The following is a 20,422-nucleotide window of genomic DNA, read 5'->3' on the forward strand; positions in this document are numbered from 1 at the left end:
ACAATCAATGATGCACGTGTTTATGATTGTCAAGCTTTTTATGACTGAGAAAATTCATTTTGAAAAATATTAAGTATTTGCCAAGAAGCTCACAGCAACTAGAAGTGTATTGCTAGTACTATTCTGCTTCTAAAACTCTCATAGTCTTTTTGCAATAGAAATTTTATTATTATCTATTCATGTGTGTTTATGCGTGTCAGTGTATGAGGAGATCACAGGGTATCATGTATCCTGGTGCTGGAATTATAGGCAGTAATAAGCTGCATTGTGTGGGCGCTGGGAATTGAACTCAGTCCTCAACAAGGTCTCTTAACCACTTCTGCCCAGCCCCTGTCTGGACTCTGTGTACAGACTGTTTGTTTTGCTTAGGGTACCATTGCTTTGCTCTCTGATTACTCCCGTTAGCATACTGTTCTCAAGAATGTGTTCACTGTTCCAAGTTCTGAAGCAGTAGAATGACTGAAGATTACTGTCTGCTGCCTGGAACTGCTTTTTTGTCTCCATGGATTAGGGCTGTGTGGCTCTCTGCTGGCAGGTTTTATGGGTAGATTGTTAGCATCTTTCTTGCCACATAGAGTGACTAAATAAATATTTATTCAATCAGTTAATCAGGTAAAGGTTTCGTGGACCTACTAAAAAGAAGAGTTTTAAACATGGCTTTTTTCTGGATGCTTATGTCTCATAAATACGAGAGCAAGTATGTTGTTTTCTTTGAAATGGTTTAAGTGAGAAACAAATTTTACAGAGAGATAAAAATGGTCTTTCATGATCCCTTTTGTCCTTCAATTCTTTGAAAAGCAGAATGACATATTTTCTTTCATGTGAAGGATTCTACCTGCTCTATATCCAGGACAGTGTATTAATTATATTGTGGATGCTGACTAAGCATAAATTAGCAGTTGTAATGTCCTCTCTGCTAGAATGTGGAATGCTTTATGAGTCTGTCCCTTTCATTTTATAGTTTTAGTCTCTCTTAGGATAAAGCCTTCAAATACACTTTAGATTTATGTTGGACTTTGAGCTAATGAGAGAAAAATACACAAGCATTCTCTGAAGAGGAGCAACACAGAAGAGTTGCAAGTTTGCCAACCTACAGAACTGACATTTGAGATGAAAATTATAATTATTCTGATATCATAATATATGTATTAAGTTATGGCACTATACTTCATAAGTAACTAGAAATGTTACATTAATCATGCAGTATGGTATGTCCCACTGTAATAGTGATAACCTTTGCTTTTTATGTTTCTTGGGTGAGTTTTACGTTCAGAACCTTAGTATAATACCTGAGAATAAACCGACTCAACGGGGCATATTAAATCTAAACTTTGTGACTCAAGCACTACAGCACTACTACTTATGTGAAAGAGTATTTAAGTGTACATATGCTTTAGTATTCTCAGGCTGTGTAGCATCTTATTTATTTAACTTTTGAACCTGTTTTTGCAATAGCCAAAAAAAAAAAAAGGTTTAAATTAAGGAGAATAAAATGTTTTAGCATGGAGTACAGTGTAATTGCCTTTTACTTATTTCAGTTTAGAGCCTATTTGATATGTTTCTATTTGGGATTTAATTTTTAGAGTTTGAAAAGTAACCCTGACCAGCCAGCTGTTATCTTACTGTTGAGACAAGTTCAGTGTATGTCACTCCTGGAGTCACAGAAGCCCCTCCCAGATGCTGTACTGGAAGAACTGCAAAAAACAGTCATGTCCAACTCAACCTCTGTCCCGGCATGGCAGGTGAGTTCTCTGCTTTCCCATGTGAGTCCTAAATCAAAATATGCTGTGATGCTAGTTGAGCCATATCCTCCATCTCTATTTAAGTCTTGCTGTTAGACTATATTTGCCAGTTTCCAAATCTGAAGAGTATTTTGAAAATTTAATATTGGCTTAGGACCTGTTTCTATAATGTTTTAAGCCATTCTTAATTGTTGGTTGTAAATGTCCTCAGTTGAAAACAATGGCAGAACCCTGTCTTTTACTTTGAGTTAATGTAACCAGACTACATGTTCGGTTTTATAAGGCCACTCACTGTCTTAGTTACTTTTCCTGCTTCTTTGAGAGAATATGTGATAAGAGCAACATAAGGGAGGGGGTTATGTTGGCTCATGGCTCCAGGGTGGTTTGAATGAAAGTGTGTTTTGAATGCCTGTTCCTTGTTAATGGCACGATTTGGAGATATTTGAAAACTGTGGCCTTTTAGGAAGAAATGTGTCTCAGGGGTTGGCTTTGAGAGTATGTGGCCTTGGCTCATTGCTGGTTTGCTCTCTCTGCTTCCTGTTCCTGTTGCCATGCCTGCTGCATCCAGCTGCCACCATCCCTGCCATAATGCACACCAAAATAAACTGTATTCCAAAAGTCACTTTGGGTCGTGGTGTTTTAGCACAAGAACAGAAAGTAATTAATACAGACATTGTTACCAGAGTGTGGGTAATTGCTTAAAAGACCTGATCATGGATTTTGTAAAGGAATGTGGAAGACTTCAGGACTTTGGAACTAGAAAGGTTCTTGAATGCTATAAGTAGATCATACAGGGCCATCTTTGTAGGAGCCTGGAAGGTTGAAGTGCTGAAACTGATGCAAAGTGCAGACATTTAAGGAAGAAATAACACCAGTTCTATTCAAGATTCTCTTGAAAATCAAAGAGATTAAAATGCTTTTGAATATAATCTATAAAGCCAGATTTATTCCAGTCCTAAAAACGGAGACATTCCAAGAACAGAAAAGGACTGAGCAGTGTCAGCTCTAGCATCCAAGAGGAAATTCATAACAACCTTAGCATTTATACCCAACAGCACAGGAAAGATAACGGGACAAACACTTGGGTGGGGTTTGTCCCACAAACTTGAACATGAATGCAGTTAAAGATGCCAATCATGTGAAATTATAGAATGTGAAGTCTGAGTGGCACTTCTCAGCAGCAGAGGCTAAGGGAGATTTCTCAGGGGACCGGTTTTAGCAGCTAGGTTAGTGATCATTCAGTTACACATCTGCAAGGTATCCAGCTGCTTTCTGCCCATGCCCTGAGAACTTGCAGGAGGCAAATGAAAAAATTAATGAAAGATTAATCAACTAGGTTCGTTAATGCAGAGCATTTCAATACTATATAATGTTGAGTCAGTTGAATGATTGTTGCAGATCTATGAAGAAAAAAAAGCAAGTGGACAGAAAGAAATAAAAAATGAACAGTTTGGAGAGAAAAGGAACTCTAGTAAGCTTAATGTTGCAGCCAAGGCATGTGCTAGAAGAGAGGTTCTAGTTATGAAGGAGATTAGGGCCATCGGCGAGACTCCTCCCACTTTACCCTGCAACAAAAGAAAGGGTGGCCGGCCTAGACCCACCTGGCTAAGGTGCCATCTTGTAGAACGAGCACCTAAGGAAGGGGCAACCAGGCCTTGGAGACCAGTATTTAGCATTACAATATATAGCAAAAGACCAAACCTCAACACATCTACACTCTTAAAAGCTAAAAGAGAAGCTGTGGTTTTTTAACTTTTATCATTTCTATCTAGCTTTAACTAGTTTTGAACTTCATAAAAATGGAATTCTCATTTGTATCTGTCTATTTTAATTTAATATTACTTATGGGAGAATCCTTTTGTTTTGTGTGGCCAGACTGTTTCTTATCTCATTTTGTTATTTTGAGTTATTGTGTGTAATGGAACAATGAATATCTTAGATGTCTTCTTTTGTTTGGCGGATCTTGCCAAGCATTACATATGTGTGTGCTGGTTTATATGCACACGAGCATTCCGTAAGTGGGTGTGGCTAGGCTGCTGTTGCTCTCATAGTTTCTTAGGTTTGTAAGTCATAGTATTTTTGGTTGTTCTGACTCTCATTTACCTGATGAGTAATGATGCTGAGCAACTTCTCAAATGCCATAGACCTTTCAAATACTCTTTTTGAAGCATGTTTATATAAGTTTTAAATTGGCTTTTTAAGGAGATTAATAAGCTAAGTGAATTACTTATGAGTTACTGGAATTCATCAAATTTTACAAATGTAATTGCATTCTATCATATATACATATATATGCATATTATCACATCTGTGGCTCCTGTTTGAATGCTATTTTATGCCAACTTTTAATAGTGATGAATCATAATTTGATTAAGTAGATTCTGAATTTAGTGAGTGTTTTTTGTTTATTTCTTTAGAGTGAATAAATCTTGAGCTGGGGAGATGGCTCCGTGGGCACAGTGCTTGCTGTGTTGCCATGAGAATTTGAGCCAGGATTCCTAGCTCACACATAAAAGAGGAGGAGACAGGAGACTCCTAGCGGCTCCCTAGCCAGCCAGCCAGTCTAGCCAGTCATTGCTCTCCTAAAGGCCCTGGCTCAACAGATGAGGTGGAGAGTGTTTGTGGAAGACACCTGATAGTTAATCTGTTTCTATGTGTATACCCCCTCCCCAACACACACACACACACACACACACACACACTGAGTAAAAATAAGTAAACAAATCTTTTTAAGTCCTACTTAGTCGTGATTCATTAATGTAATGATTTGTCATTTTCAAATAACATGTTTAGATTTTTTAAGAAGTATTTCTGTTTGAGGGCGTTTTACTTGTATGTGTGTGGCTGTGTGTGCGTCTCGTATTGCTGACGTCCCTGGAACTGGAGTTGCATTAGGTTGTTAGCTGCTGTGTGGGTGGTAGGAATTGAACCTAGGTCCTCTGCAAGAGCATCAAGTACCCTTAACTGCTAAACCATCTCTAGCTCTCATGTGTAGAACTTTTGACGCAGGAGTCATAAGAGAAACTGGCCTGTAATTTTCATTCATGCAAGTTCGTTGCTAAGTACTTTTATCTGTGGTCCTAATTCTTTGTCCTTTATTTGCTGAAAACTAATGTCCTGCTGCGTTGGTCTTTTTCTGCTTCCTTTTCATGTTACTAGTTACTTCTCTTTGCTGTTTCTTCATTGTGTTTTATTTCATCTTAATCTGTTGATTTGCTTTTCCTGCCGTAACTTCATGAGGCAGAGTTTTGTTATCTAACATGTGGGTTTTTTTCCCCTTTCTAGTATTTATGTTCATAGTATGCAGGTGTGTGTATAAGTGTGTGTGTGTACACACCCATTTGTGGTAGTTTCACTTGTGTATACAGATGCTCATGTATGTGTGCATGTGTGTGTGTATGAATGCAGAGGCCTGAGATTGATATTGGGTGCCTTTCTCAATTGCTCTTGGCTAGTGTGACACGCCAGCTTGCTCTGAGTGTTCCAGAGCTCACTGTTTTGGCTAGTGTGACACACCAGCTTGCTCTGAGTGTTCCAGGACTCACTGTTTTGGCTAGTCTGACACGCCAGCTTGCTGAGTGTCTCTTCTCTCCATTTCTTGGACACTGGGATTACTCGTGGACTATTGCCCACACGGCTCAGTTCTGAAGTCTAGCCTTTACTTGCAGCACTCGTGCTTTGCCTGCTGTCTAATTTGCATTCTAGTGTAGCATTTCCATTGCCATTTGTTTCAAAATGCTGTTTATCATTAGAATTTGTTTGGAGCATCTTTGAAAATTTCTAATATGAGTATATTATATTTTTCAAGCATAGTTCCGTTTAGTTAGATGGTAATTTTATGATTTCAGGCTGGTGGTATTTATTGAAATGTAGTCTTTGTGATAGTGTTTGAAAAAGGGGCTCACTAGTAGCCCAGGGTGTCCTCCTGGATCTTGTGCTCCTCCTGCCTCAGCCTTCAGAGTGCTGGCATTATAGCATGATCGAACATGTCTGGCTTAAGATTTGTTTTATAACCCAACATAAAGACATTCTTGGTAAATCCTGCATTGTGTAGCTGTAAAACATGTGCTCTCTAGTTGTTAATTAGTCTTTTAAGTAGGTAGTGTAAACCAAGTTTATCTTTGTATCTTAAAGTAGGTAGTGTAACTAAGCTTGTCATTGTATCTTTTGTCGGCATGCTGAGTTTTTATTTTACTCTGTGTGTGTGTGTTTCTTAATCTGAATGATGAAGTAGGCATGTTAAAATCACCTGTTACTGGGAACATATCTACTGTTGGTTTCTGTCAGCCTTTTTTCATGAATTCTATGTTGCTGGGTATTTGCAAATGTAGAAATGCTTATGTGGAAGGAGTACTGTTACAATAATCAACTTATTCTCTCTATGCTGTTGTCTTAAAGACTACATTGTTGGATAGTGCTACAGCTGCACAAACTTTCTTTGGATTAGTACTTACATAGTCTTTTTGCATTTGGTAATTTGACTTGCCATCTTTGGAAACATTTAGACTTCAGCTTGATAGGACTATGAAAATGTTGCTAGCAGATTAAACTGTGTGACTACCCTCCTTTTTGGGAACATGAGACATAACAATAATTGAATTAAAAAATTAAGTTCATTAGAGTTTATTGAATTTGTAGGGAATGTAGACTCTGTACTAAGCTCAGATGTTCTGCATCTGTCTTTTCTGCTCCTTAGTGGTTGGCACAGGTGTATCAGTCCCAAGGAATGATGGGTGCTGCAGAGATGTGTTACAGAAAGAGTCTCCAAGTGGCATCCCAACAGGGCAACTGGAGTGGGAAGCTCTCGAGTCTGTTGAAGCTAGCCCTTCTTGCATTGGAAGTGTGCATGGTAAGCATATTATAATTGTAATCGTGAAAACTTGATTCCATCGCTGTTGTGGATAGCCCTAGGGCTAATTATATTTGATGTTCATTCCTTTCCCCTGTGAGTGGGTGTGAACAAGGAATGAGTCAGCACTGAGGTGATTTCCTGTAAGCCTGTTTCCCACATTAATTTGTAAAATAAAGGAGAGCTGTTGATTTGGGCAGATAAAAGGGAAGGTGGACTGGAAGGTAGGGAGAAAGAAGGAGAAAATGGAAGAGGGAGAGGATGAAGAGAAGGAGGAAGATGAAGAAAAGCAGAGCAGAAGCACATGGCCTGGAGAAACCGCAAGTTCTAAGGGGTCTCATAAGCTGTGGAAGCTGGTAGTGTAGCAGTAGATCTGCCCAATCTAGGCACACAGCATGTAATCATATTAACTGTGTTGAGATTTCATTGCCAGGGCATATTTGGGAAGTGATTTACTGCAACACATCACAAAACCCTTTCCTTTTTAATTACACAACCTTTCACAAAGTGATATTCTGTGGCATTTCCCCATTGTTTTGTTGTCTTTTGCTGTGGTCTCTTGTGGATAGTATCTTGAGCTCTAGGGAAACATAGGGCAATAGGAACCCACAGACTACAACAGAATTTCAAAATTGTTTAGAAACACTCTAAGACTGTAATTTTAAAATTGTATTCTTGGTAACTTAAGAATTCAAGTCTGCTACTTACTGTGACAAAGATGCCAGAATTTAACTTTTTTTTTCTTCATTCAATTTGACATTCCTCATGGTATTTCTATCTACCTATGGCTTGATATCCTATTTTCTGATGCCAATTCTACATATATTAACCAAAAAGTCTTATTGCCAGCAGGTAAAATTCTTAAAGACAATGTGTACATGAGAGTGAAGTCAACCTGCAGATCAATTTATATATAATAATCCTGTTTGAGCACTTTTGTAGTCGTTATATGTTTAAGAACCAGGATATGTATTACGTGTGTTTGAAAAAATACAAGAACAGAAGTGCATAGATTCATGGAAAAATACATAAAAACTGTGACAGCTCTTTTGAGTAAAAGAACTGGGCTTTTGGAGATAAGGGAGAATTTTAAAATCTTATCTTTTGATAGTATTTTGAAATTTTATCATATTCATAAAACTCATAGTTAAAAAAAAAGAGCTGTCCTTTCTACTTTACATGACTAGAAGAGACTGTCCTGTGCAGGCCTGCAATAGCTTGTTTTTACCTAATTAGTCTATGTAAATATGATCAACTCGCTTTATATATTTTGATTAAGAAAGAAAAGAGTTTTGGGGTGAATGCTATGGGTGATGTTGCTGTAGACTCATGGACCATGTTATGTTTTATTCCTTGGCTTTACCAATGCTTTGTGGATAGATGATCAGTTTCCAATAAATAATTGTGGAGCAAATGAAGAAATAATGCCACCACATAGGGTTCCACACTTTCATTTGCCATCTTTAAATCTGCTAATAAATCTCAACACTTGTATTTTTGTACTGAGAACTGAGTGTTGTGTGGCAGATAGACACCTGCTTCTCAAGTTAAAAGTCTCTGAGAAAGCTATCATAAGGAAAACAACTTTAAAATCTCTCAGACCTGGAGAGCTTCATATCATTTCTTAAGTATAGTATTTGCCATATATCAACTTCCAAAAGTTTGCTCAGGACCTATTAATACAGTTTTCATGGAAGAATGGGTGTACAGTGGAAGAACACCATGCTGCTATGGCTTTGGTGAGCCTCAGTCTCTGACCAAGACAGATGGAGATACTTACACCCAACCAGTGGACAGAAGCCAGGGGCCCCTGTGGTTGAATTAGGAAAAGGCTGGAAGAAGTTGTGGAGGAGGGCAACCTCACTGGAAGACCAGCAGTCTCAACTAACCCAGATCCCTGAGATCTCTCTATCTCAACTCTAAACCAACAAACAGGCAGCATACAATAGCTGATAAGAGCCTCCCGACACAAATATAGCAGAGGACTGATTGGTCTGGCCTCAGTGAGAGAAGATGCGCCTAACCCTCAAGAGATTTGTGGCCCCAGGGAGTGGAGAGGCCTGGTAGGGTGGGTGTGTCCTCTTGTAGACAGGGAGGCGGAATGGGATGAGGAACAGTCAGGGAGAGGGCTGACCAGGATGGCGATAATGACTGGACTGTCAAAAAAGATTAAAGATAATTTAAAAAAAAGAAAAAAAGAAAAGAAACAGGCAAGTAAAACAAAACAGGATTAAAGGAAAAGGCACAAGAAACGCAGGCACACAAATACACACAAACAAAACCCCTAAGAACACAAAATTGGAAATAATACTTTATAAGCAAAATACCAGTAAGACCCCCCCACCCCCCTCCCCCAAAAAATGCACAAAGCAACATGAGACAAAAAGTCTGTGAAAACACCATTGAGTTCCTGTTGTAGCCTTGTACTCCTGGTCATGTAGCCCACCCTGAAGTGTGGGTAGTGTATCCAGAGACATTTCCTCAGCAAGCAGATGGAGATAGCATCTGGAATAGGGATAGGAGCTCATGTCCACTTTCCCTTCTCAGTGCTGGGACCAACTCATTTTTAGAGTGACCATGTCAAAACTTCCAGTTAATGTTTATTTTGCATTTTTTAGGCTAATGTTTCAGGTGATCACTGGTCATCCTTGGTTCAAGAAGCCACAAGTGAGGCCTTGAAGGTTTGCTTTAGCCCGCTGGCTGTCTTCTTGCAAGCATTGTTACAGTTCAACCGTAAGATGGGAGCAAGGTATTAGACATCTATGTTTATTGTTTGCTTGGAACTTCTAGGTGACTATAAAGCCTCCTATGAAATAATCGAGGGAAGATTTATAATGAGATAAACTAATGTATCAAGCTTTGGAATATTTTGTCTCTTCTTTAGGAACATCTCATTCTGTATTGTAGTGAAGAATAAAACATTTCTTATTTATTTAACAGAAAATGCTGCACAGGTATAAATATGACAGGTTTGGCATGTCAACGTTTCACGTGAAGATGCCCTTGAGAATTTTAATTTTTTTTTTCTATTTTAGGATATAATGTAATGTGGATTCTAGAAACAGTCAAAATCATAGTGGTTGTGGCTCAAGATTATATTAATAGAAATTTTGCTAATTTAACAAGCTTGAAAAAACTAACAAATGTTGAAAAGATAAACCCATTTGCAAATATGGGTTTTCATGTCTAGAAAAGTCAAAGGCTGTTCAGATTAAAACAAAACTTTATTATTTATTAGAGGTTGGGGATGGGGATCACAAATCTAAAGAACATTATTTAAATGCCATATATAGGTGAAAAGTATTTAAATTTTTTTAAAAATAACATCTGGCTCTAATAAGTCAACTATATATAAACCGATGGCTTAGAAATAAACATTGCTGACACAGAATATAGAATAGGTTTATAGAAATAGAGCTTGCTATATATAAACATGCCCCCCTCACAAAGCCAAGTCACACAAAAAAGACTGAAGGATGAATTAAGATCCCTCAATTCTATAATATTCACCAACTCTATTTATAATACCCACCTGTTGAGGGGCTCTTTGTGTGCATCGAGTGGGCCTGCAGCTTCGCTGAGGGTGTTCCGTCTGTAAACTGTGAGCCGTTCCTGCTGATGCACATCAGGGACATGAGAACACTAGCTCTCATGTGACCCTGCCATACTTTTCACCATTGATAGCATTTCCAAAAATTAGCCCCTAAACGTGCCCTCTAGGAAGAAACTGTGCTTATGATATAACACAGTAATGGACTTTTTCAAGGCAACTTCTTTAGTTCCTGCTCAAAGCAATTGCTATTTATATGATTGCTTTAGTTAGCAGTTCTGAAGTTAGTTATTTTATGTTATTTCTACCACTAAGGAGTTTTGAGAGTCATAAATGTTAGTAAGATAAAAGAAAAAAGTCAGAACATAACTAACTATAAATGATTTTTTATTTATGTATGTTGAGCTTACATATTGAACATATACTTGAAAACACTAAGTGTTTGATTTTACTCATCTGGCTTCTTGTGCCAGTAATCAATGTTCTTGTCCATTATAGATCATGGCTGCTATTGGCTGGTTGGCTGGTTGGCTGGTTGGTTACTTGTTTAAGAACTTTTTCCTCATTGAGGACTTTTGAGATAGGGTCTTACTGTATAACCCAAGAGGCCTTGGACCTGTGAGGCTTCCACCTTCTCCTCCTTAGATCTGAGCTTCAGACATGCTCAGACTATTCATGCCTGACTGATTTCTCTGCAAATTTTTTTGTTGTTTTTTCTCTGACTGATTTCTCTGCAAATTTTTTTGTTGTTTTTTGTCAAAATGATTACAGGTTGAACACCTAGAGATGCTCATATAATTTGGAGTCGTCTCACTGTAATTTGAATGAGCTTTAATTTGCATGTCTGCAGTAGGAATAAAAACAACAATAAGGTTGTGATATTAAGTATGACTAAATGCCATAGTGCTTTGTGCATAGTCATACTAAACATTTAATAATAATAATAATATATAATATATAATAAAATAATAGCTGTTACTGTTCTTATCAAAGTAAACATCATAGAGTAATCAGTTAAGATATTTAAACAGGGCCAAGAAGTAGGAGTGGGTGGGTAGGGGAGCAGGGTGGGGGAGGGTATACGGGACTTTTGGGATAGCATTTGAAATGTAAATGAAGAAAATATCTAATAAAAAAATTGAAAAAAAGAGAAAATGGTCATGTGTAACATAGTACCATGTACCATGTACAATGAATACCTAGAATGAAAACATATGTTAAGGTGAAAAATTAAAAGACAAAATAAAAAAGCAATTTCCTCCCACCCCCCAAAAAAGATATTTAAACAAATGAGAAAGGTGATGTATGAATGAGACCAGCACGTGAAATCTGCCATAATACCTTCCATGCTTGAAGTAAGCGTACATGTCATTCTTCTAGAGAGACACGGCGGCTTTTGGAGAGAATCGTGTACCAGACTGGATACCCCAGCTCAATTGTATCAGCCGCTCGGTGGTACCTCTTAAGACACCTCTATGCGAAAGATGACCCTGAACTCATTGATGTAAGCTGTTAACTTCACTTCAAATATTAGTTATCTTTTCAAACTTACTGTATTATTATTAAAATTTTAAAAGATGAATATCAAGTTCTTTGGTAAAATACCACAGTTAATGGTGCATCTGTTGAAAGTACAGAGAGAGTTGTATGTATGGTTTAAAGGTTAAATTGTAGTTAGTGTTTTACATTTGTTTTAAAATTCCCATCTTGAAAGCTAAGATTCTTTGGCATGAAAAACTAAGATATTAAGCTATGCTTAAAACTAGTTCGGTGTACAAAATACCCATGGAAGGATTAACAGAGACAAAGTTTGGAGCTGAGACAGAAGGACCATCCAGAGACTGCCCCACCTGGGGATCCATCCCATATACAACCACCAAACCCAGACACTATTGCATATGCTAGCAAGAGTTCGCTGATAGGACCCTGATATAGCTGTCTTGTATGAGACTATACCAGTGCTTGGCAAATACAGAAGTGGATGCTCACAGTCATCTATTGGATGGAACACAGGGCCCCTAATGAAGGAGCTAGAGAAAGTACCCAAGGAGCTAAACCCTATAGGAGGAACAACAATATGAACTAACCAGTAACCCCCCAGAACTGTGTCTGTAGTTGCTTATGTAGCAGAGGATGGCCTAGTTGGCCATCAATGGGAGGAGAGGCCCTTGGTCTTGCGAAGATCATATGCCCCAGTACAGGGGAATGCCAGGGCCAGGAAGCGGGAGTGGGTGGGTTGGGGATCAGGACAGGGGACTTTTGGGATAGCATTTGAAATGTAAATGAAGAAAATATCTAATAATAATAAAAAACCTAGTTCAGTGTAGATTCAACAGGAAGTCATATGACATTTTCTTTGAGCATATTGGAGTTCAAAGTCTAAACTAATGTCTAGCACTGATGCTTTCAAACTCCTGTCAAGGCCAGTTGTGATCTGTATTCTAAAGAACTGCATGAGGCACTAGCGAGATGCTCGATCTAGATAGTGCTGTGAAAGCTGACTTAGATCCCTGCTACCCATAGTACAAGGAAAAACAGACTACCAAGAGTTTCTTGTGAATGTGTACACCATCATTTCACCCCACACATGTAAGAGTAAATATGCTTCTATCAATGTAGTCTGATATTTGACTTTCTTTGTTCTGTTACTATAAAAATATCATGAAATTGTTAGCCATGTTGGAGCATGAAATTTAAGGTAACCTAAGTCTGTGTTCCTGGGCATGGTCACTCATATTTGGCTCCAGAACAAACTTTCTCTTAGTCATTTAAAGAAAATAAATAATTGTGTAGTAACCATAGGTGCAAGTTTAGATTTTTTTATTTTCTGTGCTAAAATACGGCCAATGAAAAGTTATCCTCACCTACATGTATTAGTTGTCAGTGTAGTTTTACACACTTTCTTTTTCTTATTTTATTCAACTTCTTATTGATTCTTTATGAGTTTCACATCATCTAACCCAATCCCAGTCATCTCCCTGTCCCTTTGTACCTGCCCTCCATCCCTGCAACCTTCCCCCCTAAAAACAGAAAACCCCCAAAACAAACAAACCTTGTTGTAGAAACTGCAGTGTGTCACTGTGTCCCACAGTGTATACCCTTTCATCCACACTTCTTCACTTGCAAATGGTCATTGCAAAGAGTCTGTGGTCTGGTTCAAGGCCTCTGGCTTCCCCCTATATCAGTGCTGGCCCCTTCACATGCTTCAGCACTTCTTAGATGAGGTAGATGTTGGCTGGGCCAACTCAAAGCCCTTGATCTGGGCCTGTGTGGTAGCTGAGTTGGTCAGCCCACCAGCCCTCAGCATCCACACCACCAGGTCAAGCTCTCCAGCACTGCCCCAGCTAGCTTACCCAATGCACTGGCTACACCATAATGAATGCAGTCAGTTGTCTGGTGTAATCAGTTGCAGTCCTGTGTCATCGGGCAGAATCTTGACATTGCTGTACACTATCTTACTAGTTTGCTAGTAGAACGCTTCTTGCAGTGCTTGACGACAGACAAACAGACAAACAGAAAACAACTGAGTGATCGGGTGGCATTAGCAGAACTAAGACAAGCCTCCTGACAAAACCTGAAACCTAGAGCCCAGATCTTATGCCATGGCTTCGAACAGGCACTGCTGTTGGGATAGCTCTGCAGAAACCAGCGTGTCGGGTCAGGGTTCTGGGTGACAAAGGTATAAACAATGTCCTTGATTTTGTGTACAACTGATCCTTAGAGCAGTCAAGTTATTGGCAGTTTTACTAATACACAGTGCTTCCATTGCTGACTTTAGCTGAGTGGTTCATTACAGTAAAAGTGAACGGTTGCATCACGGTAGCTTCTCCAACGTCTGTATGATTTCACACAGGTGTTGGTGAGGAATGCAGAGACTCATGGTGATAAAAGAATTTTGGAACTGAATCGGAAGCTGTCAGCCCAGTGATCGTGGATTGTGAGACTTAAGTAAGGAACCGATGAAAATACTTACAGATGAGGCAATGAATCAAGAGTTCTCACCAGAACAGCGTATTTTAAAGTTATAGTTGTATCAGCTAGGTGTGGTGGTGCACCAGTTTAGCCCTGGCACTTGGGAGGCAGAGGTGGGTGGATCTCTGTGAGTTCCAGGCCATCATGATCCGCATGGGGTTCCAGGCCAGCCATCTGGACACAATGAAATCCCATCTTGAAAAGAATAAAAAATAAAAACAAAGAAATTTAAAGCTACAGTTTTGATCATTTGATCCATTGCTTCCCCTCCTTTTAAATTTTTTTCTTTATAGACACCAAAGTTCTTAAGTTAGGGGTGTAACTTTCTAGTAAGCCCTTAATCTGCTTTTAACCTGAAACCTCTTACTTGGCCCATAAGGAAAGTCAATACCCTGATTCTTATTTAACAGTTACTTACAAACTGTTTGTTTCTCTGTTTCCAAGACAGTTTCTTTGTGTAGCCCTGGCTGCTCTGGATTTCCCTCTATAGACCAGGCTGGCCTTGAATTTAGAGATCCACTTGCCTCTGCCTCCCAAGTGCTGGTATTAAAGGCATGCTTCACCATCACCTGACACAAACTGTTAATTTTTTTTTTACATTTGTATGATTATAATGGAGTACTTGTTGGAGGTTGCCTCTTAATAAAACCTTTGTAACCATTTCACAAATAATATGAAAAAGTAAAATTTTTTCTTCTTTTTTTTTTATCCCAGAATTCTTCAGACCAAGTGTTGGTGAAATCTACATTTCTTGTACTCTGTCTTACTAGTTCCATCGCAGATCCTATTGAAGAAGCAGAATATGAATGCTTGTAAGATTGTGACTGCTAATGGATATATCTATAAAGTTCAGAATGCTCAGTTATATGGTTGTATTTAAAAAACACATTAATGGAAAATTTGGGGAAAATAATGCTGATAATATTATTCATGCAGTTTTTTTGCTTATGATGAAAAGACATGACCTGAAATAAAACAAAATCAGTGTCTTATTTTTTTATATTATTAGTATGAAACATAGTTTTTAAATTTTAGGTTTTAAAACTTAAAAGCAGAGTTACCTATTTTTTTCAAAATATAATTTATATATTTAAATAACCTGTATGTCACTCACTTTGGATTGTGATTTTTAAATATCCCAGTGGGCATGGTGGTGCACGCCTTTAATACCAGCACGTAGGAGCAGAGGCATGCAAATCTCTGAATTTGAGATTAGCTTGGTCTATGTAGAAAGTTCCAGGCCAGCCAGAATTGGTCGTGAGATCTTGTCTCAGTAATTTTTTTTCAGATGTAAACATTTATTGTACAGAGGTATGTGGCAGTCTAATTAATTTTGTATGTGGTTTTTTTTTTTTCTTCTCAGCCAGCAGGCTCATTGTATTATTTTGTGAAATCCTATGAATTGGTAATATCCTTTAATTAAATTGTTTGTCAGAGGTATTCTCTTAGACAGAACTGTAACCTGTTTTTTTTCCATTTGTGTTGGAACATTATAATCACTGACAGTTATTCAATCAGAAGCCTTAGGGAGGGAGGGCTCAGAACTCAGCATTCTGATAGAGCCTGAGGAGGTCTAACGCTTGCACAGACCTGACCACAAAGGTTCTTCTGGTTGTTTCTCCCTGACCCCCTAGTAAGCTGATCCAGTGTGTACAGCCTGACCCCCAGGCAGCTATGTGTATACTGGAGAATGGCTGTGCAGCTCAGTGCCCACGTCCTTCTGTCTTCTCCTCCTGGTGGGGCTGCTGCCATCTGCCTGCATTAGACACAGTCCCTTCCATCCATCTGCTTTCTGCGGGTATCATGTAATTCACAAGGTTATTTCCTTCCCCATTTAGATTATGTGACCCATTTTTGGTTTAGAGTATGTATTTACTTAATTGAGATTTGTATACTGAAGTGTGGTTAGCCCTTGCTCCAGCCCAAATTCAAGCAATGACCTTTGGATTCTTTTGCTAATTCTGACTTCCAGGGCCCTGAGTTTTCTGGAAATCAGGGTAGTAAAAAAATGTCTTTAATAAGCACTCCAGTCTTTTTTTGTTTGCATTTAGAATGTGCACATGCAAAGGATTTTGTACCAAACTTGGGATCATTTACCTTCTTCTTCTTTAATATTGGTGTTAAACAACATTCTTAAAGCAACGCACTTTGAAACATAGCAACATTATAAAAATGTGGAAAAATGAAATTAAAGCTAATTTCTCCAAGGACTAATACTCAGTATTTCATTGTTATTTATATTTGATTTTAGAACTACAATGTATTTTCTGTTGTTGCTTTTTTAACCCACCATTTAGCTACCATTGATTAAATACTTATACCATTGTTTACAATATATGACCCCTTTTTAGTGTAGAAAATTGCCATCAAAGACCTCTCCTGGTATTGAGCTGTCATGTACTATAGTTTTTTTGTGTGATAATATTTAAGTAAAAGGACAGAGCAGTGTGGCACGTATACACATTGACTGTAAAGAAAAATGAAATTTGCAGGCAAATGAATGAGTCAGGAAGTTATTATATTATGTGAACTAGCCTCACCAATAAGTAGCTCTGTCTAATTATCTTGTTTAAATGCATTAAATTTACATAACATGGGAACCTGGGTTACATTTGTGAAACTTGTGTTGAATGGAAAGAACCACTCCTCAAAGTTGTCCTCCCATGTGGCTCTCGTCTTTCTCCCTGGGGGGCTGTTGGCCACCAGCCTGAGAAGATAAAGGCAGCCGAGTGTCTTAGTCATGGTTTATATTCCTCCAAATGTTTGTAGGTTTACCATCTGGCCCAAATCACACACTAGGGCATCTGGCTGCAGCCTTCAGCTGTGGTACAAAGTCCAATTCCTGATTTCTGTGTTCTTCTGTCTCCAGGCTCCAGCCCTCTTGCTAGGGCATTCTGACATCTCTCCCGATTCCATATCCCAGGACTAGGATGTTTCCAGAGCACATGTAACATTCTCTGCTCCCTGCCTACTGCTTTTTTACCTCATTCCTTCAATGTATGGTCATGCTAGCTCCTGCCTCTCCCTGATGGAGGTAACAGCCGTCATATCAGTATCAGAGCCTGGGTGATCACACTGTATCTTCCCAGCTCCTTGACTGCCTTGGACATGGACCTGGCCCTGCCCAAAATCTCTGTAGCCTGAGTCTGACTCCTCCTAGGTCATTCTCCAGATCTTTGTTCCAATAGACAGCTCTGCTTGAAGCTCTAGTACCTGGTAGCTGGGTCACCTTGGGCAAGCCACTAAAGTTAAGCCCAACTTTCCTCATCATAAAGGTAGGGAAAACACTCCTCATGTCACAGGGAGCAATCCTCAGGATGACTTGTATGAAGCAGTTTACACAGAGCCAGGGAGCTGGAAATGGCCCAGTTTCCAGGTATTATTACTGCCTCTGATGGTGGACAACTTACCTTGACTGAAGTGCTGGCTAGTTTTATGTCAACTTGGCACAAGCTAGAGTCATCAAAGAGGAGGGAGCCTCAGTTGAGAAAATGCCTCTATAAGATCTGGCTATAGTGCATTTTCTTAATGATTGATGGAGGAGGTCCCAGCCCATTGTGAGTGGTGCCATCCCTGGGCTGGAGGTTCTGGCTTCTACAAGAAAGCAGGCTGAACAAGCCATGAGGAATATATTAGTCAGGGTTCTCTAGAGCCACAGAACTTATCAGTAGTCTCTACATAGTAAAGGAATTTGTTGATGATTTACAGTCTGCAATCCAACTTTCTACAATGGTCAGCAGCAGCTATGAATGGAAGTCCAAGGATCTAGCAGTTGCTCAGCCCCACAAGGCAAGCAGCCGAAGGAGAAAGAGTGTAAATCTTCCTTCTTCCAATGTCCTTATGTAGGTCTCCAGCAGAAGGTGTAGCCCGGATTAAAGGTGTGTGTCACCACGCCTTTAATCTCAGATTGAACTCAGAGATCTCCCTGTCTTAATCTTCTGGAATCCATAGCCACTATGCCTCAAGCTCTCCATGCCAAAATCCAAGTCAGAAACTTGTGTCTCCCAGCCTCCAGATTAGGATCACTGGCGAGCCTCCAATTCTGGGTTGTAATTCATTCAAGTTGACAACCAGGAATAGCTACTGTAAGATCCTAAGGCCTTAGTATTGAGTGTGCGACCCCCAAAAACACAACTTGAAGATAGATCGCTGCAATGGCAAGAGGTTTATTGTTCCGACGCACGTGGGGTTGCTCAGCCTCGCAGGGAGAGTCAACCCCGAATTCAAAAAGCACAGCTCCTTTATACTCTTTTTATGGTGAGTTATTATGATTGGTCAGCAAAGCAGCAGTATGTTTTGTACATATGGGTCAGCTATTAACGTCACAGTTATTAATGTCATGGCTATTAACGTCACGGGGAATTCTATCGACAAGGTCAGGGCAGTTTGTGGTCTTTCTCTCTTGGGATTCAATATGGGGTCGGGTAGGGGAATTTTTCTGGGAACTGCTATTTTGTTAGGGTTATTTTTCTGAGAACAGCTCTTCTTGTTTTGGCAGCTGTAGACTTAGTCATTTTGACCACTAAAGCTATACAGTTTGGAAAGTCCCTTCAGAACGGAAGGGGCTGGGTGGTCTTGAACTTATTTTGGATTTTACACCACTACACAGAGATAGAGAGCAAGGTTCAGGCAGCCGTGAGTATGGACAGAATGACCCCTGGAGACTGCTGCAATGACACCAGTCTATGTTATTGTTTCAGGGGTAGGGTATATGAGGGCTTTTTTATGGATATGGGTGGAAAGGGTTCATTGACAATAACATCAAGTGAACAGGAAGGACTGATTGGTTATAATACAGCACCGAATTATCATGCAGGCAGGAAGCCAAAGTGGGACATGTGTGCTTAGTTATGCTGCTTTCTAGAGAGCTCTGTACAAGGTGACTTTTCAGACAAGACCTGTGTTCAGGGACACTCCAGACAAAGGCAGAGTCAGGGAAGTCCTGCTAAGAAAAGGAGTTCCCTATTTTGCACGGAGCTCAGAAAGCCATCCAGTCATGGGGGACTGCTACCTTAATATCAAGGTTCGCTACCTAACACTTTTACCTCCATAGGCACACCACAGCATGTGCTGCCACATACACACATCACTCTGCACACAGAAGTAATTTTCATAAAATTTCCAAATATACACACATACATGTTTTTCATATAAAGCAGTTGATTGGAGTTACCCTACATAAAGTATAATACACCTCTCGGAAGCCATAAGTTGCCACATAATAAACTCAGCTACCAGGTGTGAAAATCCTCCCTTTGAGTTGTTGGTCAGAGTCCTGGATACTCCCAAACAATGCAGACTGTTGCCAGTGCTCTTGTTTGCCCAACAGAACCATGCTAATCCTGAAGACACTACATACTTGATCAAGGGACTTAGAGAATTCAAGGTGGAACTGAACAGGTTTCCTGGCTACTTTGCACAGTACTGGAAAGTGCTAGGTAGGCTGCTGAGGGAAAACTCAACAGTCGTACCGTTGTGATGCCTGTGACAGGCAATAATGACAGGTATAGCAAGATACAGCCATGGGTGCAATACTACCACAATTTTCTGATTGTATTTAAGAACCACTCCACAGGGAGTGCTGTTATTATAGCCAAAAACTATCCAATGGATTGAAACCAAAGGGATGAACCTACTAGTAATATTTTGCTAAGTGTCAAACTACCTCTAAATTCTTGTGCTGTATCTATGGATTAGTGCCGATCTTAGAACTTACCAGGGAAATTTCAGTGGACAAGATTAATGCAGAAACTCACAAAACTAGTCAAAATACAGAGGACAAGTATCTGGGTTGCTCAGGCATAGATGGAACATATCACACTCTCTTCCCAAGGATCAAGGCCACTTTGGGGAGAGAGCCAAAAGATAGTAAGAGCCGGAGGTTAGGGAAGACCTGGGCATACCAGCATCTTCTGGACATGGCAGGACCACTGCGCTCATGAACCCACAGCTCCGGCTGCTTGCACGCAGTCAGCAGTCAGCAAGCCAGTGAAGAGCAAGAAGGGGCTCTCAGGCCTTCATTCAACCAGCTGAGGTGCTGTTGACGGTTGACGGACAGTAGCAGGGCAAACATGGCACCGACAGATTTTACCTTTTACACCCCGCCCCCCATTAAAAGCCATTATATTCCTAAAGCTAGCAACCAAGGTCTAGTCCCTTATGGGCCACTTTCTCAACCCCAGGCTGACTACCAAAGTCCAGGTGTCTAACAACCAAAAGACTCCCTTTGGCTTACCTAATTAACATGTTCAATCAAAGTTAAACACATCATGCTAACACAGGGCTTCCCCTTTTCTCTTTATAAACTGC

At 39.7% G+C, this 20,422-nt stretch overlaps 1 protein-coding gene across 8 annotated transcripts in view; it reads left to right on the top strand.

Moving 5' to 3' along the window:
- The window catches only part of Ttc37 (tetratricopeptide repeat domain 37), a 91,614-nt gene extending 74,901 nt beyond the window's left edge, over positions 1 to 16,713 (top strand). For 6 of the 8 annotated variants that reach the window (XR_001780777.2, XM_006517233.3, XM_017315489.2 and 3 more), the window contains 6 exons: positions 1,584 to 1,742; positions 6,439 to 6,591; positions 9,210 to 9,340; positions 11,522 to 11,645; positions 13,995 to 14,089; positions 14,828 to 16,327. Coding sequence is in view for 7 of the 8 variants with exons in the window: in XM_006517233.3 (XP_006517296.1) it covers positions 1,584 to 1,742; positions 6,439 to 6,591; positions 9,210 to 9,340; positions 11,522 to 11,645; positions 13,995 to 14,069 (642 nt within the window). In the remaining variant the exon portion in view is untranslated. Of the gene's footprint in view, positions 1 to 1,583; positions 1,743 to 6,438; positions 6,592 to 9,209; positions 9,341 to 11,521; positions 11,646 to 13,994; positions 14,090 to 14,827 lie in introns of those variants that run through there. The other 2 variants (XM_006517232.2, NM_001081352.2) reach the window with 2 other exon arrangements.
- Positions 16,714 to 20,422: the final 3,709 nt, after the last annotated feature.

Source organism: Mus musculus, chromosome 13, assembly GCF_000001635.26.
Source record: "Mus musculus strain C57BL/6J chromosome 13, GRCm38.p6 C57BL/6J".
Taxonomy (NCBI): domain Eukaryota; kingdom Metazoa; phylum Chordata; class Mammalia; order Rodentia; family Muridae; genus Mus; species Mus musculus.